Source organism: Melanotaenia boesemani, chromosome 3, assembly GCF_017639745.1.
Source record: "Melanotaenia boesemani isolate fMelBoe1 chromosome 3, fMelBoe1.pri, whole genome shotgun sequence".
In the NCBI taxonomy this organism is placed as follows: domain Eukaryota; kingdom Metazoa; phylum Chordata; class Actinopteri; order Atheriniformes; family Melanotaeniidae; genus Melanotaenia; species Melanotaenia boesemani.
In genome coordinates, this window is record NC_055684.1 from 36,063,545 (window position 1) to 36,085,103 (window position 21,559).

Genomic DNA, 21,559 nt, shown 5'->3' on the forward strand with positions numbered 1-21,559 from the left:
GTAGGTTACATTGGCTTGCTTTCAGATAGAATAACCTACAGACTATAAAGTTCTGTAAAAATTACTCTGATCTATGTAATAAATCTCTCTAAAATGAGTAAGCAGGATGCAGTATATCAACTCAGGTTTTTGACATGATAGTTGGTCTGTGTGGATCTTTAAACAGAAGTGCACACACGTTTCCCTGGATGGAATACAAGCACCCTACAAAGCATACAGCACATTGTTAAAACCTAACCTGTGTCTGTCCACAGCAGCAGTTCAGAACATTAACCAGTATTTGCTTTCTTGTCAACAACCCACCCCTGTACTGATGTAGGAGAAAATCTCTGAGCTCAAATAAATGTGATTGAGATTGCACAGCAACGTCTGCTGATGTCTGGATAATCTTAAGCCAACTTTAATTTTAGACTCAGATTGTAAGCATTTCTTTTTTAAACCATCAACTTTATTTATTCTTGAGCTTCCATACAAGCCTGGACACATACTGTTTGAAAGATTACTGAAGATTAGCATCATACTGTGTCTGTCCCAGTTTCTGGTATAATAATCTCATATTAAAGAAAATCTGTATTAATATGATTTCTATCACATGAAAGAATTATGATTAAATGCAAATTTCAAAGTTATTCAAATGCAAACTAATAGTACAACTGCATGATAAATAATTGTTTTGGTATGTCACAAAGTCAAGCATCAGGTTGACATAGAAGTCTAAGCCATTTAAAAATACTGCACTATTTCATACATTTACATTTGACTCTTCATCACAAGCATGGTAGTGATGAGACATGGTAAATGATCCTAAATCATTGGCTAAATGTCCATTAAAATGCAATTCTTCAACTTTTACTCAAGTTTCCTGTCAGAGAAAAAAAGACTGATGCTCTTTACAAGCCTTCAACAGCATATTAAGTGGGGGTGTAAGCTCTTATGCAAGGAAAACATTGACATCAACTGAATCATTTTGGCAGGAGCAAGGGTTAGCTTATTAGAAAGACCAGGGAGATTTTGGACTTTCATTTATTTGTCATTGAAAAAATCCATGGATTGAGACAAAAAGGACAGACAATGCTTCCTAAAGCAACCGAGGAATTAGTGTCCCAGTGCCAGGACGCAGTAACCTGTCGGGCAATTTATCGCTGTGGGCGGGCCCCATTTTTCATGTGAAATTTGAATTTATAAGAGGACAAATTCCAGTTCAATAAATCAATATTTGGCCCAGGGTGAAGCAGATTATAGAATACAATTTAAAAGAAGTATTTTCCTCTAGTGTTGGCCAACAACTTTTTAGGCCAGTTTAATGATCGTAACACAACAGATTTAACATAAAACAGAACATTTAATTTCTAAATAAAAACGTCAATATGGTAATTTCAACCAATAATACATTTTATAATTAAATGACAGACTGTCTGAGGTTGAGATCAGTTAATCAAAAACCGTAAACAGAGATATTAAAAGAGATACGTTCTGACCCATATGGATCAAATCTTACACAAAACAACACAAACGCTCAGCACAACGCAGAGAGTTTCATCACACTCAGGCCACTGAACAGACTTCTACATCCCAGTCAAGGAGGAACTGAGGTGGAACACTCAGTTACTAACCTGTACAAGCTTACTTAATTTATTTTAGAGAAAAGCTACTAGAGCTCAGCAAACCTGATCTTGGCCTATTTTTTGCAACTTAACTTGAACTCTTTATAACATCAGGTAACATCTGCAGCAGACAAAACTCAGACATACGAAACATGTAATTGTGATTTATTACACTTAGTATGGATGAGTCGGGACAAATGCACCTGTGGTTGCTGCAGCTGTTGCTATCTTGCTAAGTCTCATCATATTGCTGGAAACCTTCAAGCTGCAGAAGTGGGTGATTCTTGCAGCGTGACATCGCACACATGTTTCTTTCTTCATGTTATAATTGGACTGCTTTCTTATGTCCGTTGTCCTAAGATATCAGTCTGCTACTACTTTAGTGAAACTAGCCAATGACTTTGAACCAAATATCACAATAACAGAAAGAAAGCACTGTGTTCTTTCAGTTTACATATACACACCAACACACACAATTTACAAATAACTCAAGAGATTAAGTTTTCTCAATGACAAAAAAGCACATATAGGACCAGATTCTACTTATGATTATTCAGTACCACTATAAAAATAACTGCTAAATCATTATAAATTAAAATTATATTTAAAGGTAAATAAATTAAAATCAAAAGGCTGGATGGGAGGGCTGGACATCTGATTGAACGGGCCCGTAGTACTAGGTCTGCTGAGGATGACATGGAAGTGGACAGTGTTGTCCAGAAACCATCCAGAGCTTAATATAAAGTCCTTCTCATAGACTTGATTAATTTCTCATTCTTTTAAGTCTCCAGTTGTGTCCCTTTTTATTTGAAAAACATTAAAAAAACACCAAAATACTCACAAATGCCTTTATCATAATTGCAGCGACAGGTCAACAGGACCACATTTTAGAGTAATGAAACACATACAGTCTTGGTTAAAAAAGATGTACACTGTTTTTAATCAGCTGTTATTAATTAGATTAGTAGATGGATTTAAAAATGATCCAGCAGTGAAAAGACTGAATGACAGAGGGACTTAAGCTTTTTCTAAGAACATAGTAAAATAAAATGATTATTTGAGGCTAAAGACTAAGAACATGCCATGCATATAATCACTCAAGAAGCTTTCACATTATAGACATCATCGATTTACAACACACACTCAGTAGAGCTATATACAGTTTGGTCCATTCATTTTCCTCTACTGGTAAAACAGCTCTGTCCATCATCACCAAAGAAATCTCACAAAAAAAGAGACTGACTCAAACTGGACTGCACTAAGATAATAGCTTTTATGATAATGAATCATTGTGCTTCGTGGCTGCAGTTGCTGCTACATTTGTCACTGTCTCATTTTGACAAGGCAGAATTGTGTTTGGGGCGATTAACCTGAAGGAGATGACCTGTCTGACAGGAAGCGCCGTGTCATTTCTCTTGACAAGATGGCGGCTGACCCCACACCGCTTCAGGATAAAAATGCATGATGGTTGAGATCGTGCTTTTTTTGGAAGTCCTCTGGGATAAGGGCAAGCAGGACTAACCTTTTTAGATTTTCTGTTTCATAACAGAATTATGATGGAAGCATGCCATGTGGAATTTTCTCATTCCCATCACATCTGACCCGTCGCAAATCTTACAGATAGCAACAGTGCTGTCCCACATGAAGGCTTATAGTGAAAGACATGATATGCCAACATGGCAAATCAAGGACATAATGACTACACAAAGTAGAAAAAAAAAAAAAAAAAAAAAAAAAATTATTGGTTTCAGCTCCAAGCCTTCCACTGCAGCAATTGCAAACTCACTTGTGGGTTTGTCCTTTGTTAATGTTAAAATATGTTAACCTTTTTTAAAAATGTATTAATAAATATGATTTTTAAACTCTGAAATATTTCCTTCTTACTTAACTTTGCTTTAAAATACAAACAAGAGAAACAAGAGAATTGCAAACTATACTTTATCTATACTAAAAGAAAGACATCCTGATATATTTTCCCCTTTTTTCAGTAAAACAGATTCATCTCTTCTTTTTTGCAAAACTAAATTCCATCCATCCATCCATTTTCTGCCACTTATCTGGGATCGGGTCATGGGGGCAGCTGCCTAAGCAGGGAAACCCAGATTTCCTTCTCCCTGGCCACATTCACCAGCTTGTCCGAGGGGGTCCCAAGGCATTCCCAGGCCATCAGATATAGCCCTTCGCCTTCCGGGGGTTTTCCTCGCGTTGAGACATGCCCTGAATACCTCACCAGGGAGGTGTCCAGCAGGCATCCTGACCAGATGTCCGAGTCACCTCATCTGGCTCATCTCGATGTGGAGGAGCAGTGGCTCTACTCTGAGCCCCTCCCGGACCACCAAGCTCCTCATCCTTTCTCTAAGGGAGAGCCCGGCAACCCTGTCAAGAAAACTCATTTCGGCCATTTGTGTTCTTTTGGTCACTACCCACAGCTTGTGACCATAGTTGAAGGAAGGTACAAAGATCGATCAGTTAATCAAGAGCTTTGCCTTTTGGCTTAGCTCCTTCTTCACCACAACAGGTCGATGCAGCGTCCGCTTCACTTAAGACGCCGATCCACCTGTCGATCTCCCGCTCCACCCTTCCCTCGCTCATGAACAAGAACCTAAGAAACTTGAACTCTTCAAGTTGGGGCAGGACCTCATTCCCAACCCAGAGAAAGCACTCCACCCTTTTCCGGCTGAGGACCATGGTCTCGGATATGGAGGTGTTCATTCTTATCCCAGCTGCTTCACACTCAGCTGTGAACCGCTCCAGCGAGAGCTGAAGGTCGCAGCCTGATGAAGCCAGCAGAACCACATCATACACAAAGAGCAGAGACCAAATCCTGAGGCCACCAAACCAGATCCTATCAACACCTCGATTGCGGCTAAAAATTCTGTCCATGAAAGCTTTGAACAGAATTTGTGACAGAGGGCAGCCTTGGCAGAGTCCAACCCTCATTGGAAACAATTCTGATTTACTGCCAGCAATGTGGACCAAGCTCTGGCACCAGTCGTACAGGGACCGGACAATTTGTACAAGGGAGTCTGGCACTCCATACTCCCAGAGCACCCCTCACAGGAGCCCCCAGGGGACACAGTTGAACACATTCTCCAAGTCCACAAAGCACATGTAGACTGGTTGGGCAAACTCCCATGCCCCCTCCAAGACCCTGAAGAGAGTGTAGAGCTGGTCCGCTGTTCCAAAATCACGCTGAAAACCACAACACTCCTCCCCAACCCGAGGTTCAACTACCCAACTGACCCTCCTCTCCATGACCCCTGAATAGACCTTACCAGGGAAGCTGATATGATCCCCCTATAGTTGGAGCACACCCTCCAGTTTGAAGAGGGGGACACCACCCCTGTCTGCCAGTCCAGGGGAACTGTCCCCAACGTGTGTCAGCCAAGACAGTCCTACAGCATCCAGATCCTTAAGAAACTCTTGACAGATCTCATCCACCCACAGGGCCCTGCCACGAAGGAGCTTTTTAACCACTTCAGCAACTTCAGCCCCAGAGATGGGAGAGCCAACACCAGGGTCCCCAGACTCTGCTTCCTCATTGAAAGATGTGTCAGTGGGATTGATGAGGTCTTCGAAGTATTCCCTCATCCGACCCACAACGTCCCTGCAGCTCCCCACTGTACACAGTTTTGATGGAGCACTGCATCCCCCTCCTGAACCACCGGATGGTGGACCAGAATCTTCACGAAGCCATCTGGAAGTCATTCTCCATGTCTTCTCCAAAGTGCGCTCCGTTTAGTCTTCTGATACCCATCAGCTGTCTCTGGCCAAAACGGCCTGATAGGACTCTTTCTTCAGCTTGAAGGCATCCCTCACTACTGGTGTCTACTAACGTGTTCGGGGATTTCCGCCATGACAAGCACCGACAACCTTATGGCCACTGCTCCAGTTGGCCATCTCAACATTAGAGGCATGGAACACAACCCACTCGGACTCAGTGTCCCCTACCTCACCCGGGACATGGTTGAAGCTCTGCCAGAGATGGGAATTGAAACTCTTTCTGAAAGGGGACTCCACCAGACTTTCCCAGCAGACCCTCACAACACACTTGTTCTGCCAGGCCTGACCGGCATCCTCCCCCACCATCTGAGCCAACTCACCACCAGGTGATCAGTTGACAGCTCCGCCCCTCTCCTCACTCGAGTGTCAGAGACATGCGACTGAAGTCTGATGATAGGACTACAAAGTCGATCATTGAACTGTGGCCTAAAGTGTCCTGGTGCCAGGTGCACATGTGGACATTCTCATGCCTGAACATGGTGTGTTTGTTATAGACAACCCATGACGAGCACAGAAGTCCAATAACAAAACACCATTCAAATTCAGATCAGGGGGGCCGTTCCTCCCAATCCACATCCCTAGAGCTAGCTTCTGCAGCCAAGGATCAGACGACCCCTATGGCCCCTCCTGCAGGTGATGAGCCCATAGGAGGAGGCGGGTCCATGTCACCGATTCGGACTAAGCCTAGGCCCCATGGGCAAAGGCCCAGACATCAAGCACTCGGTCCCATGCCCCACCTCCAGGCCTGACTCCAGAGGGGGGTCCTGGTGACCCACATTCAGGCAAGGGAAACATGGATTCACTGATTTGACTCATCATAGGGGTCTATTGAGCCACCTTTTGTCTGGTCCCTCCCCTAGAGACCTGTTTGCCACGGGTGACCCTACCAGGGGTATAAAGGCCCCAAAAACTTAGCTCCTAGGATCATCAGGATGAGCAAACTACTCCGCCATGGTAAGGTGGCAGCTCAGGGAGGATGACCAAATTCTAAATTCAGTTTTTACATTTTTCCAAATGTGAAGAATTACTAAAAAAAAAAAATGAAAACGAGTATGCTTAATGCAACTTTCAAACATTCCATGCTTGAATCCAAGTCCACAGAACACATGTATTAATGTAATCAAATTAATGTACCTGAATGCATAATCATTGCAATAATTAGCTACATCTGAGATGGGTTTTCTCTTAATAACTAATTAGGCCGCTTGCTGCTTCTGGTCTTGCCATGTGACCTTTCTTTTTCTGCATTCTTCTCACAGAGCTTGTCTGGCTGATGCTTGATTATCTTCCTCAGTGCGGCTGAATCAACAAGCATAAGAATGACAGGGAATTGATTTAACAACCACTGGAGGTGCTTCACTGTATGACCTACAGCTCGTTATGCTACAGACTTGGTGCATGGTTGCCCTTTCTTCAGCAACCAGACCACATTTTATTACACATAGATATAGAAGCCAAGAGTGGTCATGCTCGTCTCGCATGTTTTCTCATGATAACTGGATATTTTCTCTCATTATTTTGAGAAAACAAACTTCGTTTTCTCAAGATAACAGATTATTTAAATGCATGGTCGTGAGGGGGCTGGAACTGCTCATGGTCCATCACTGAACCAACACAGAGAGACAAACATTCAATCAGGCTCACAGTCACTCCTAGCGAGAATTTAGAGACTCAAATCAGCCAAACATGCATGTCTTTGGACCATGGGAGGAAGCAGGGAAAGACCTCACTCATACACAAGTGGGAAGATGCAAACTCCACCCAGGTCCCTCCCAGAAACCTACTTGCTAATATATAAGAATTATAGTTATATAATCATAATGTTTCGCTTCGAGTTTCACTTTATGCACCGTGTCACATGCTCGCTAGAAGATATAAACACACTGTTCGGATTGAACGTGCACCATGGCTGATTCAGCAAATAAACGAAAGAGTGGAAAAGAGGAAAAGAAAGAGAGAAAGTGAAAGAACAAGAGACAAGGCCAGAGCCAACACGACTGTCTTTTACTGGCTGCAGCAAGGTCTCCTATTCTACTTCCTTGGAACCCTTCCGTTGGAGTCCCAAACTTATCTGACCGTAAAGGGTGGAGCTTAAACATTGCAAGTGGGAACAACATAATGTTTGAAAATACAGTAAATATTTTTTTGTTGTTTAAAACTTGTCAACCCACACGCCAAAAAGAAAGAACACAAACTGCTAGATGCCACCCATTCTTTTTTCTGTCAAATTCTTCTTCATTATAATTCAAGAAAGGCATGCTATTATATTACTGACGCGTCTATCACTATCCAACGTATATATCTTACATACTAGGTAAGGGCTGGGTGGGCTGAAGAAGTGCTACAGAGATCAGGGTTTATTGAGCCAAACTATCCTCAGATGGATGATCTATACCTCCTTTACCCTGTACAAAATCACTAAAAGCCATCCCAGCTGCCACAGGATGATAGGCTGCTGCACAGTCTAGCATAGGGTTAATATAGTGACAGAGATAGATGCATGCTCACACTCATACACACTATGGGAGGAAGCTAGAGAAAGACACACAGTTTAGTCATCAATATTGCACTTTGTAGAGAAACTCAATGACCAGTGATCCCACTTCCTCAAACTTAATCAGATGTGAGGAAAAAATAAAGGGAGTAAAATGTTTACAGTTAGAAACATTAATATTTTATAATATTTTATACATTTTATAGTGCATTTGTCTTCCTTTAGCCAAAATTGTAACCACATTGCAAAGTCTTAAAAATGTATGTGTTTTCAGAAAAGAAAGATGCTAAAAAAAGGTAACTTATTTTTCGAATCTTTCTGCATTAGGACATCTTTGAATAAGATAGAATCTCAATCAACAAATACTTAGCTCATTTGTATATTTGAACATTCTGTTTTACTAGGACAGAGGAATTGGTTCTGTTCACATGTGCACATTAACCGAGAGATAATATTCACAGTGGACCATTTGGCCTTTTGGGAAAACAGACACCAGTCTTTCTCTCCATTCAGGCTCACAGAAAGAAACTCAAAACCACAGCGTGCATCAGAGACAGGAAGCGGATGGGATGGCAGCAAGAGGTGGAGGAAGGAGTTTCAAAGAGCAAAACATCAGATCTTCAAAGTTGTTCTGTTGTATTAGAGAGATTCAACAGTGTCGTAGTGATTCTCCCTTAACAATGCAGATGAAAAGGAAGTTCCTTGCTCAGATGATTTTATATCTTGAGAATGAAATATGAAGTCATTAAAATGAACCTGGAGTTGAAAGTGTTACCACATAAGTGGAATCTGAAGGAGTAGTTGAGTGTTTGTTGGTGAGCTTCCACAACAAGTTATTATTGTTGAGATTAGCAAAATGCAAAACAGGCAGCGTCACTGTAGCATATAGAAGATCAATTTTACTTTAAGTGTTACCCTGCACTCAGACTAATCCAGAACTAAGGCCAGCATAACCATGGTAACAATCAGAAACCAGCCAGTTATTTATTTTAGAAGTATCATGTGCATACCAAAAAATACTTTTTTTTTTCTTTTGACAAAAAAATAATAATATTGTAGTCATAAAATTGTCCTTATTGTTCCTAGTTTCACCTGTCTTCCCCCCTGGTTGCACTCGCATGTTACTTTTGGCTTTGTGAATTTCTGTCACTGCACAGGCAAGCATGCAGCATCGATGGGAGAATTCCAGTAGAAACATCAATGTTGACTCATTTACTCCCTGAAACAGATGCATTCACCTCCTGCCATATTTCTTCAGCTCCATTTCCATAGTGTGTTTATGCATCGTTTGGATACTTTTGGAGGCAGAAATAGTATGCAAGAGTGGATCCAAGCTAATTCATGAGGATGCTATAAGCGCTGGGCTGTTGTAAAGAGTCAAAGCCTCAGTCATGCATGATTTTTATTTTTAGGTCTGAATACTATTGAGTTTGAGTTACTGAATATGGTTAAACATTGAGGTCTAAAGAGACTGAAGGAGTTTTAATGCCAGACTTAAGTGGCTATGTGTTTCACTGCAGTTTTTGTCAAGTTTGCTGAACCTAAATCTAAAAGAGAACCTACAGACATGGTTGGAAACATTCATCTCAAATAGCTACAACCAAAGCAAGGGTTTCCAGTGATTTTTGTTTTTTAAAAGAAAATCTTATGTGGATAATGTACCTATCATCATCTTAACTTAGAAGCTCTGCTTGATAATAAACATTGGGACACATATTTTCCTAATGAAGACATTACAGCTCACAAATCCTAAGTTTGTGTCTCCTCCTGGACAGATGAGATAATGGGATCAAACTACACTAACCACTTTGAATTGTCTTGTACATGAAATGTGCTATGCAAATAAATTTGCCTTGCCTTGCCTTACACCAATTCTCCAATTCTGTTCCAATCACATTTATTTGCCAAAAACCTGCTTCTCCAGCCTGTTTTTTATTATTTTTTTTTTTATATGTATTGTATTTTATGTGTTTGTTTTTTATTTTAAACTCAAATTCCAAACAAAAATTATGAACATTTAACACAAAAAAAAAATCCAAGCTTCCAAACTTAAAAAAAAATATATAAGTTGATCAAATAATTATCGAGTCCTAACCCTTTTTTTCATAATAACTAAACTATTCGAATGAAATCATATCAAATCAAATTTTATTTATAGAGCCCTTTTCATACACAAAGTAATATGAAGTGCTGTACATAATAAAAACAAATTATGCATATTAAAAACTAAATTTAAAAGCCTTCACACACCAAAGAATGAAAAGGCACAATCGTACAGAAACTCACACACATACAAACAAAGCGCATGCACACTCCCCCCCACCCATACCCCATTTTGTACAAACATGAGCTCCCATCACTAATAATTGTCTCTGAAAAAAGAACAATAAAACGAAAACATCTGGCTTGACGCTGCTGTGAGGAAATGATATCTTGGGGATCCAGTCACACTGGAAGCTAGTGAAATGTAGCACATCACAAACCATAATACACAATAATAATAATACCCAACCACAATAAATCATAATACACACTATATTGTGTTTTAATAGGCCTCATTGATAGTTTCATATCTTTTAATCATTTGTTCACTATGCAGCTGAACCGTTCTTGTAGTGCTACAGTTAAGTTTAGTTTTTCTTCTCACAGTTGCTTTATTTTAGAACATCTTGAACTGAATTTACTTTTGCTTAACTAGATTCTGTTTGGCAATTGAGTGTACATTATTAAAACCATTGTAAAATTTGATCAGTTCTTCAAATCTCAGTATTTTTAGTTTGATGAACAGGGAGTTTGTTGGTTGTGTTCAAGTATGTTAGTTATGATTCTTATGGCTTTAAAAAAAAATAAATAAATAAAAACTAAATTAGTTGTCCATTATGTTTTCCTCCACACTTTGATATAATTAGTCATGTATGGTCATATAAAGGAATGTGTACAATGATGACTGATTAAAAACATATCTGTTCATACATAAGAGCTGCAACTGACTTACCTATTTAATTTAACAGTTTATATGGTTCTTCCAACTCAAATGTTCATCTATTATTACTCCAAGCAATTTCAGCCACCGTTTTAGTTTCTATATATTAAACACTTTTTTAAATTTAAATTTAAAGTCAATTTATTAAATTTACATTTAAATTCTTAGTTCATTTATCTCATAAAGTGGACAGGTAATGCACACAAAATAATTTTGCAGTTTTTAGCATTTCGCATTGTATATTGAGAGGATGACAAACATCGCTGTGATTTAACATTAACCATTTGGTGTTTTAACAATGTAAAAAGACACACAAACAGCAGAAAATGAGCATAAATGACTAACTAAATGTGCCAAAAGAGGTTTGCTGTTTGTGTTGCTACGAATTTAAAAGTAAACTATGTTTTTATGACAAGGGATGCGCAGCAAGGCTAAATAAAATTGATAGTTTTTGCACTGCTGGCAAAACATAGTCAAATTTGTGAAAGTACCAATGGGCAAATGATGATGAATCAACAGCAGAGATTTCAACTCCGAAAAAAAAACAAGACCACAAAATATGAAGAGGCAGTTCTAGCCCTACGCATGACCAGGTAATGGTCAAGTAATGGTAATGGTCAGTGGTGGGTAATGAAGAGAGACCACAGTGTGTTGTATGTCTCAAAACATTAGCATCGGACAATGTGCAGTCAACAACTTATAACACTGTTTGGGGACCTTTAATCCAGAACACAAAGAAAATCATGTTGATTACTTTAGAAATAAACTATTAAACTGTCCTATAAAGCATAGTTGTTTTACTAAAGCAGCATCTGTCTCATAGAACGTTCCACTCACCTGTAGCAGAGGAACCGATGATTCCTTCTGCCGCTAATATGTTGCAACTACAATTAACAAAGTAGCAGCCAATTAACTAAAGAGTATTTCATGGCACCTTTCTTTGAGTGTTTCTTAGTAAGCATCAGGGTGCAGTTGATATTATTATTGTTAATGAAAAGGGGGTCCTGCAGAAAAAGTCTGGGAACCACTGGTTTAACCAGTTGCTGCAGTCACCTAATCTGGAGCCTCTGTATCTGTTGGCTTTAATTCAACTCATTGAACCTGTGTCGGGTTCGTCAGTGGGGGAGAACACTCTGACTGTTCAGCTCTTCAGCTGTTATACCCTAATATGATGTGACCTGCACTCTTTCCTTTGCATGAAACTAAAATGTGTAATGAAAACATATATGTAGAAAACAGTTAATCTCTATTCATATGTATTATCATATGTGTTTTTTTTTTTTTGTTGTTGTTGTTGTTGTTGGTTTTTGTGTGTGTGTGTGTGTGTGTTTGTTTTGTCTTTTTTTTTTTAACTGTTATCCTTCTGTCACCGCTATTTTGACATTGGACAAGTTAGGATCATTTACTGGGACTTTCTGGGACTGACCAGCTGAAAAAAAGCTAATTTAAAAAGCTTCTTTATGGGCTTCATATTCAGTCCTCATTGTTTGAAAAGGCCTGAAAAGCTCAAAGTTGTGTAAACTTAGTTGATTCAGTTACTTTGAAAGCTACAGGAAACAGGAAGTTTAACTGCTTTTCTCTTTTTCCTTTTTTTCAGGATGAAGGTGAACGGAAGCATGCTGAGAACAGAGAGCAGACAGTCAAGAGACAAAATGCTTTTTATGGGGTGTTTTTATTATTTTTTAACAGTAGCAGAGTAAATACACTGTGAAAGGAGAATCAAAGAAATCTCTCCAAACAATGGTGCAACTATTTATTTTAAATGTGTGTGCTTCTTGCTCCTGTGTGCACAGAAGAAAAGAGAGTGATTTTGATGAATGCGTCCTGACGGATGGTGTAACCCCCCCTAAGCCTGCCTCCTCATCCTCTCCAGCTCTCCTGTCATGGCTGAATATCGAGGTCAAACCACCTCTCATATCTGCTCTGCACTGCAAGGACACAACACAGAGAGCTTGTCAACAGCATGCCCATTGGCAAGGCTGCTGTTGTAGCATTTTTTTTACTTATTTAATCAATGATTTGTCATTAAAAAGGAAAAGGCTCAGAAAAATCTTTATATAGGACTTGGTCTTTGGTTTATCTTCACTGTTTCACTTGAAGTAAATTAGTATGTAAAATATGTTAGCCTTAGATATCAAAAATAACTCTCCTTTTAATCACACCAGCAAGATAAGCCAAGACGTGTTTTAAAAATGTAGAGTCAAAGTGCACCAGTTCTTCACCTGATCGAGAGTTTAATCAGAGCTGACGATTTGTTACTGAGATATTTTCGTTCTAACAAACTCCTCTCTGCTCTGCTGAACACTTCCCACCCATCCTCTCATGTCTTTCATCTCCTGGGATGAACACTGATCATTAGGAGAGAGGTGCAAACAGAACAGCAGCATCAGGGCTTCGGCTTGTCTCAATTATGGTCAATTTATGTGTTTTCGTTTAACTTCCAAGTTCCATTTCTGTCACTAAATTGCTATGTCTTAGTGACATGATGAGGTTTTAGAGATATTATCAGATTTTCTCAGATCTAGCTTAAAGAAAGAAAAGTACATCTACTGTATTTCTATTTCATGCCAAATGATGCTTGTTCTGTTCTCTTGTATTTTTTTCTCCAAAACATTAACTTTCAAAACTTGTGTTCAACTCAAAAGATTTGACTCAGTGTGTATATATGTATGTATATATATATATATATATATATATATATATATATATATATATATATATATATGTATATAGAGTCAAATCTTTTAATATTGTGATATCAAGCTTTATAGAATCTGATTTCATTCTAGGATTTATTTTATGCATGAATATGGATAATGAAGATTCAAATAACATAAAACATCATTTTAAAATATTTTACTATACTTTATCATTTCATGTTATTTTATACTTTTATTATAAAAATGTAAAAATTTGTGCAAATTGTGAAAAGGTTTTAGACCTAGAAATACATCATACAATCCTATTAATCCAATCCAAGAAAAGAGGGCAATCTTTGAAGCTAGAGATAAATTAGCTTTATAAAGATATTTTGTTGGAAATTTAAATATAGGGTTTTTTTTTGTTGTTGTTGTTGCTTTTGTAGCTTCAGGTCTATTTTGCTCAATGCATCTGTGTTTATGTTGGATTTTAACAGCAGCAATCAAACTGGGTTGCTTCCTTCAAGTTACATTAATATTTTTAATACACTCATTTATTATATTATATTATATTATATTATATTATATTATATTATATTATATTATATTATATTATATTATATTATATTACTACAGTGTTAATAAGAAAGGAGTATATGCCTCAAGCAGATTTTTCATAGTTCACTTCACAGATTAGTAAACAGTTTGAGGGGTTATAATCAGAAGCCCCCAGACTGCAGGAGTCTTAAAGTGTCACCAAACTCATGAGTGCACAGATTTAGAAAAGTTTATCTTGCCAAGTCTTAAGATAGAAAAGTTTACAGTTTTGTATTCATCTGCACCAGCTTACTACAAACCTCACAAGGCTTATCAACAGACTTTGATGTATTGGATTGATTAAGTTTCTCTTTGTTTAAAATCTTTCAGTAATTCATCCAACACCTGCATGTGGGGGTGGAAGTTGCTAAGAAGTCAGAGCAGGTGTTGAGGGTCAAGAAATTCCAGCTCTCTCCACATGTCAAGTGTTCATCTGACAGATACAGAAGCCTTATACTTTATTATTAGGATGAGTGTGTGAAAGGGTGAAAGTAACATTTGCTACTAAATGAGTGGTCAATAATTTTAAAAAATAAAAGAAAATTATTTTTGTTGAGAATTGCTTTTCTTGTTTTTGTCCTGAATATGAACATGTTGCAATAAATGCCTTCCTAGGAGTAAGCAGACTTAAATGAAACGAGTGCAGTGAGATAGTTGGCACAGGGTTTGTTTTTCCCTTTGCCTGGCAAAAGAGGTAGCCAGTGTTTTCAGCATCTTTTTTTCTTTCTGTCTGTCTTTTTCTAAGATCACACAAGAAATGTGAGGCCAAATTACATAAAGTTGTTGGGTAGGCGAAGCAGAACCCCAAGGGGATTGCTTTGTTTAACACTTCTAGACATTGCTTCAGCAAAGGGGCTTGCTCTCTCTTAGCACCCTTCTACATTTTCTTTGTTCTATATAGCTTTGAAATGTCTCTGAGGCAGGTATTGCTTTGTTAATCCAGCATTCTTCACATTAACTTGTCCACTTCCTGTCATCCATCCATGCCTTTATAAGTGCTTTAAACCTAGTGTTTAAATATCCAGAGTGTCAGTTTCCAACAAAGAGTGACATTGGAACCCATAATTTGAGATAAATGTATTCATATCCATTTACTTCCATGAGCTTTCACATTTCTTATTGTGTTTCGCTTGTGTGTTAAACACATGGTGGTGAAACAGTGATGGGATTTGTACACGATGATTTTTTCTGTGGAGACCGGCTGAAATAACAGATGCTGTTGTGGATATACAGATGCTACTTCATTTGCTCTGAGTATTGTTACATTTTTACATAAAGTTCTGACATTAATCCAAGGAAAATAAATAATAATGATCAACAATACAGGCCAACTGAGTGATGAATATTTTTCCGGTTCTGCTTTACTTCTAAATTTGCTCTTTTAATTACACAACTGTGCCACACGTACTTGCAGGATTCAGCTTTCTTTGCATGTGCCAGAGGAAAGATCAGATTTCTGAACCTGTGGAAAACGGGTCAGACTAATAAAGTGTCCTGAGGAGTAGCACACCAAAACCACAATGTCCGCTGAACCTGTAGCGGATCTCTGTTGCATGCCCTCCCCCTCACTGTCTGATTCTCTGCTGACATGTTCTGTCAGTATTTGCTGTTAAATAAAATCCAAAGAGAACAAAATACCAAAAGAAGAATTTTTTTTTTAATTAAAAATTCTTCAATCTGAAATGTTTGTCCAGTTTGAAACCAAATGACACAATAGTTTGGGACAACACAGATACACTGTGTTTCTCTCTGCATGACAGTATTTTATTAGACAAATGATGACACACTTCACCATTTAAAGGACAGTAGTACATTCAGATCAGGTCATCTGCACAGTATAAAGATCTGGGAGAGGTGACATATGACATCCAGTTGTGTTGGCCCATTGGCTTTCTATAGTGTGGGCTTTCTGTAGAAACATTTCCTCCAGCTGACAAAACACTGCACACCCAATGTGTCTGAGTTATTGATTCTCTTCAGTCATTTTCTGTAAGACAGTCTTGATCATTTCTTTATTTCTATGTTCAGTAGAAGATGAATATGGCTGAAAGGTTAAAACATTACATTAGTTTTGGCCTCAATAACAAATTAAGTAATAGAAAAGAGCAATAATAATTGTAACATGTTAAAATGTCTCTGCTGGTTTTATTGACAATTTCACTGTGGATTAAAGATGCCAGTACATGCAGGCTGATTCTATCCATTATTCACATTAGATTTTGTGCTTTTGCATCACACTTCACCTGTCAAAGCCTGCGGTTTTCTTTGTTTGTATCAAACTGTTTAATAGTCCAAATGGAACAGAGCAGGTGGAGTCACCGGAGTGGTTGCAGTGGCAAAACACTTCAATAATGCATTTTGGCATCATATAACTTAAACTCCCTAGAACACATTCCTTGCATGTCTCAAAACTTTTCTTTCACTGTAAGGCGCTGAAATGACTGCATTTGACTATCTTAGTTGCACCGTCTGTAAGGCTGCCCTCAATTTTCATACTTAGTGGAAAGGCGGGCACTAGATACACATGAGGTTATTAAGCAGCAAAGTTTCCTTTAAGAATCCTCTGTGAGTTTTTACAGTTCCCCTCCATAAGGATGGACATTAGACACTGATGCTCCAGATAAAGCCTTTGAGTAAACAACAGCTTCAGCAACATTGAATCTTAGAACAAAGTAACACAGACTTTACTTGTCATGTAAATTAACACCTACACATCACTTTTTTCAGAACAGGACAACACCACATCTCATACATGACGCAAAGCAGTGGCAGGGTGGCTTTGTGGCTACAGAGACATGTGTCCTGCTGAAGTGTCAATGACTAGGTCAGTTGAACCCATTTCCCTCCACCTCCCCTAACACTTGCAAGGCCCACTTCTCAGTAGCTCAGAGAACCCTGACCTATGGCTTCCTTGGAGCCTCTAGAACAAAGGAGTTGAATGAATGATTATATTGTCCATATATCCAGTCACGCACAGGGGAGACGCAAATTGTGGAGTCAGTGTAATCCGTTAGGTGTGAATGGCGACATCCTGTCAAGGCTGATGTCTGCCTCGCAGTCCTCCAAGTCACAAACGGAGTCGGTGGCGATTTCATTGTTGTGAGAAAACTGTGAAATCCTGTCAAAAGTTTCGTCATGCTCAATACATTCAACCACATTGGGGATCATGTTCACATAAGCGTTCACGATTTCCTTGTGGATGAGGGTATCTTGGTTATATGAGACCAGCTCGTTGCTGATGTTTACAGTTTCCACAGGTGTGTTAGAGCAGAAATAGCGACAGCCCAACAGACTGGCAAAGGCCTTCCTGAACTCAGCGTTGAAGGCGTAAATAATGGGATTCAGAGAGGAGTTGGTCCAGCCGAACCACACGAAGACGTCAAAAGTCGTCTCGCTTACGCACGGCAGACCTGCGTCCTGGTCTGTGGACGGCCTGTCACAGAACGGGACCATACAGTTCAGAATGAAGAAAGGTAACCAGCAACACACAAAGACGCCCATGATCACGGACAGAGTTTTAAACACTTTGGTTTCCCGTTTAATCGACGTTTTCAAGGTGTTGTGGTGTTGGCACTCTATTCTGTTGGTCCTGCAACTTTGCGCGTGCTCTGCTGCTCTCTCCAATGAGGCTATTCTTCTAATTTGTATTTGTGCAATCCGATAAATTCTGGTGTATGTTACAATCATAATTGCTACTGGAATATAGAAGCTTATCAGTGAGGAAGATATAGCGTACTCTCTGCTCAGGCTGGAGTCGCAGTTTTCCTCTATCTGCCGACTTGTGGAAGAGTTGTGCGCCCCAGCCACATCTTCAGCGGTGGCTTTGTGCCAATTTAGCTGAACCGGTATGAATGAAATGAGCACAGACAACGTCCAAGTGATGCTAATCATAACAAAGGCAACTCGCTGGGTCATTTTCCTCTCGTAGCGGAAGGGGCTCGAGATTGCCCAGTATCTATCCACGCTGATAATGCAGAGGTTGAGAATGGAGGCAGTAGAACACATTATATCAAAAGCCACCCAGATGTTACAAAAAGTGCCAAATGGCCAGTACCCCGCCACCTCTGCCACAGCTTTCCATGGCATCACCAGGACGGCCACGAATAAATCCGAAAGAGCCAAGGACACGATGAAAATGTTGGTGACTTTTGTCCGCAAGTGCCGAATGCGCAGCACTGCGGAACAGACCAGGATGTTCCCCAGCAGGGTCCATAGGATGAGCAGGGACAGGAGACAGCCCGTCACCGTACGCACCACCACATCCTTCCTCCCGTCGCTTGTTGCCTCCGTTTCAGTGCTGTTCCACATAACCTCACCGAGGGGTGCCGGCACAGAATCAATACCCTGCACCGAAGAGAGATACTTGGCTGGATTCTCCATTTCGCTGCTCAAGTAAAACTGCAGTCCATTGCTCCGTGTGCAGGGACGGGCTTAGTTATCAACCAGTCACCGAATTGTCCCCGATGGCCAGCTGGGCTGCCAGCTTGATGTTGAGTGTAAAACAGACTAGAAGAGAGGGTCGAGCGCGTTAAAACTGAACCGAGCAACGTGCCAGGTGCGCTAAGGGACTGAAACGCAGCACGAAGTGGCGAGCGCATATTGAAACCTTGCCGGTCCGGTCGTCTGACCTGGCTGCCTCTGTGGATCCCTCAGTCCAAGATATGTGCTGTAGATGAGGAGTGAGTCCCAACAACCTAATACGCACGAACCTAACCAGGCTTGAGCGCATGCACCATCACGTCTTCTATATGCGTGGTGTTACGCACAACAGCGCGCTGAGGAAACTTTATTAATTTGAAGATTTGAGCTTAATTGTAATATCCAAATAATTTATACAGCTTTTATTTAGTCAAAGAGTTTCAATGCTTTGTGTTATCATACTGCAGTGACCGGAAAGAGACTACATAGAGTGTAACAGTGCAGTGTTAACTAGTATGTGGACGGCACTAAGAGTGCACTTAAAATATGTTATCAAAGGGTCGATACGGAGCAAGGCAGTCCCCGTAATTAGTGGACAAATATAGAGCTTAATATCACCGTGACTGACATCCGGTTCACAGTAAAAGCGCTAGTGCGCTCATAGAGCTGTCCGTGGTTCTGAAATGCAGATGGCCTGCGGCACACCGCATTCATCCTTCAACAAGTAAAACTCTATCTATCTATCTATCTATCTATCTATCTATCTATCTATCTATCTATCTATCTATCTATCTATCTATCTATCTATCTATCTATCTATCTATCTATCTATCAGTTTCGAATAACAGAAACTGCAGAAATGTGCATGTCTTTGTTCTAGAAGGATTATAAAGCACAAAAGTCTAGTTTATAACAAACCCAAATAGAACTCTCTAAACAAATGTCCCGAGAGATATCCATTTAATCTGGTTTAATGGAGTCTTTCTCGGACGCAGGTAGTTCTTCTCTCCGCTAACTGGAGGTCAAAACTCATCCACTTTGCGGAGTTCTCTGAATAGGTGAGTCACATTCACACTTTCAGTGGGCACATAAAGCCAGTAGCTTCGCAGAGTCGTGTGTCAGGGCTGTGGCAGCAGCAGCAAAACCAGTGTGGTTTCCGTCTTTGAAACGTCATAGTTATTTTTAGACATGTCTGCGTGCCTGTCAAATCGTTCTGACACTACGTCTAAATAATCCCCTGACGCCCCCATACCAAATTCTCTGGAGTAGCTTGACCCATAATCTCAGGATCACATCACGTCACAAGGCAACCTGTGTCCGACACAGAATTTAGGCTAACTTCTTTACTTACAGATGTTGTCACAGATGTCATCAGAACCAGCGGATGTACAGGTTTAAAAGTACATCGTATATGGGCGTGTTTCCACGAGAAAAGGGTTGAAGAAGAATATTTCTAATTATTATTATTATTATTATTATTATTATTATTATTATTATTAATAATAATAATAATTATTAATTTATTGCTAGCTTTGTAGCTTTAACCGTATCCTTATTTTGGCAGGTATGTGGAAAGCAGATTTGTTCGAAGTATTTAAGACTTAAATAATTTAGTGGCGCAGCAGCTCTGCTTCACCAGCGTCTGAAAACAAATATCTGGCTCCATCCAGTGGTGTAATGGATGTAAAGCATGTATAAACCACATTTCGAGGCTAGTTTGGACTCAAAAATGCAACAAAACTTTAAATCGGTCATTTGCTCATATTCGTTTGGAACAGTGTTTAGTCTATTTTAGCAGATAGACAAATTTTTCTGTTTCTTTTCTGACCAATTAAATTAAATTTAAAGCTTGAAAATAATGTTTGGGACAAACTGGAGAAGGGTGGTTGAAAGAGGAGCGTGTTTGCCATCTTGTTAACTATACTCATCACTTTAAACCCACAGTTTTATCGGTTTTAAACTGAGGGTATTCATTCCTCGAGCCCTGCTAGATTGATCTGTCCGTATGCAAGATTTCAGTTGTCTGACTGCGTGGCTGCTGTTGTCTGACTTTCTTCTTCATGTTGTGCTTAGGTGGGTGAGAGATCTTGACTGCAGGCAGACCAGAAAAGCACACACTCTGAGTGAAGATATTCTTGGGGCACATGAAAACACCACGTTGCCTTCAAGGTAGCGTTTCTCCATGACTCAACAGAAGTGACAAATGCCATGGGTAAAAAACAAAAGCTGTACTAGACAACCCTAATTATATAACACTAGCTTCACTAATTACAAAGCAAATCTTTGTCCACTTTGATTCCCGTCTTTTTCACAGCAAGGCTAAAGTATCACCAGCGGCATCCAAATTTATAAGAAGCCCACAGCTCAGATTATTCCACATATTTCTTGAAGGTGTTGGCCCAAGAGGCTGCTCAACACCATGACATGTAAACATTTGCTGCACGCCCCAAACTTAGCCAGTGACAATGAAGATCATTTCCCTGGCTGTTGTGTCTGTCAAATAAAGGCTCAAATTGACAAATTACAGATTTAAGTTTTTGTTGAATCCCATCAAATTTTCCAACTTTTCTAGAAACGGGGGTTTTAACAAATAAAAAACAGTGAAGATGTGACAGGTGTTGTGTTAAAAAGAAAACTTTTTATTTTAATAGACACATAACATACTTTCATACCTAATATGCACCTAATTTTTTGTCAGCACAATATAATTGAATACCCACAAAATCATCAGTATCTGAGTGATTTTCATCAGAATAGTATACAAATATGACAATGAACTAATATTTTTGGCTATCTGCATTAAAGAGGGAAAACATAAAAAAAAAAAAATATTAATAATAATAAACAGGATTTTTTTTTGTTTCCCACAACTTGGCACATACAAAGAACCCAGAGGGAAGATAGCACCAGGCTGAGAACTTGCTGAACACCTGACTGAAATTCTATGTAGATCTCAGATGAGTTTGTACAGTGCAAAGTCTTGTTAAAGACTGTGATGGTTTTGTTTTAATCTCTGGTCTCTCAGGGTTAAACATTAGCC

General features: G+C 39.4%; 2 protein-coding genes across 2 annotated transcripts in view; both read right to left on the reverse strand.

Annotated features, from left to right (window-relative positions):
- Nucleotides 1-17,070: 17,070 nt before the first annotated feature.
- drd5a (dopamine receptor D5a) lies at nucleotides 17,071-18,754 on the reverse strand. The gene has a single exon (XM_041980733.1). It carries the CDS (start codon nucleotides 18,478-18,480, stop codon nucleotides 17,098-17,100), a length of 1,383 nt encoding a protein of 460 aa, XP_041836667.1. The 5' UTR covers nucleotides 18,481-18,754; the 3' UTR covers nucleotides 17,071-17,097.
- Nucleotides 18,755-21,144: 2,390 nt separating this feature from the next.
- Nucleotides 21,145-21,559, reverse strand: part of otop1 (otopetrin 1) — a 7,591-nt gene continuing 7,176 nt past the window's right edge. Inside the window, exon 6 of the mRNA XM_041979246.1 lies at nucleotides 21,145-21,559. This exon is cut by the window's right edge and continues 1,032 nt beyond it. The gene's annotated coding sequence lies outside the window, so the exon portion shown is untranslated.

Coding starts and splice junctions, on each gene's coding strand:
- drd5a (XM_041980733.1), bottom strand. CDS start 18,480: ATGGAGAATCCAGCCAAGTATCTCTCTTCGGTGCAGGGTATTGATTCT.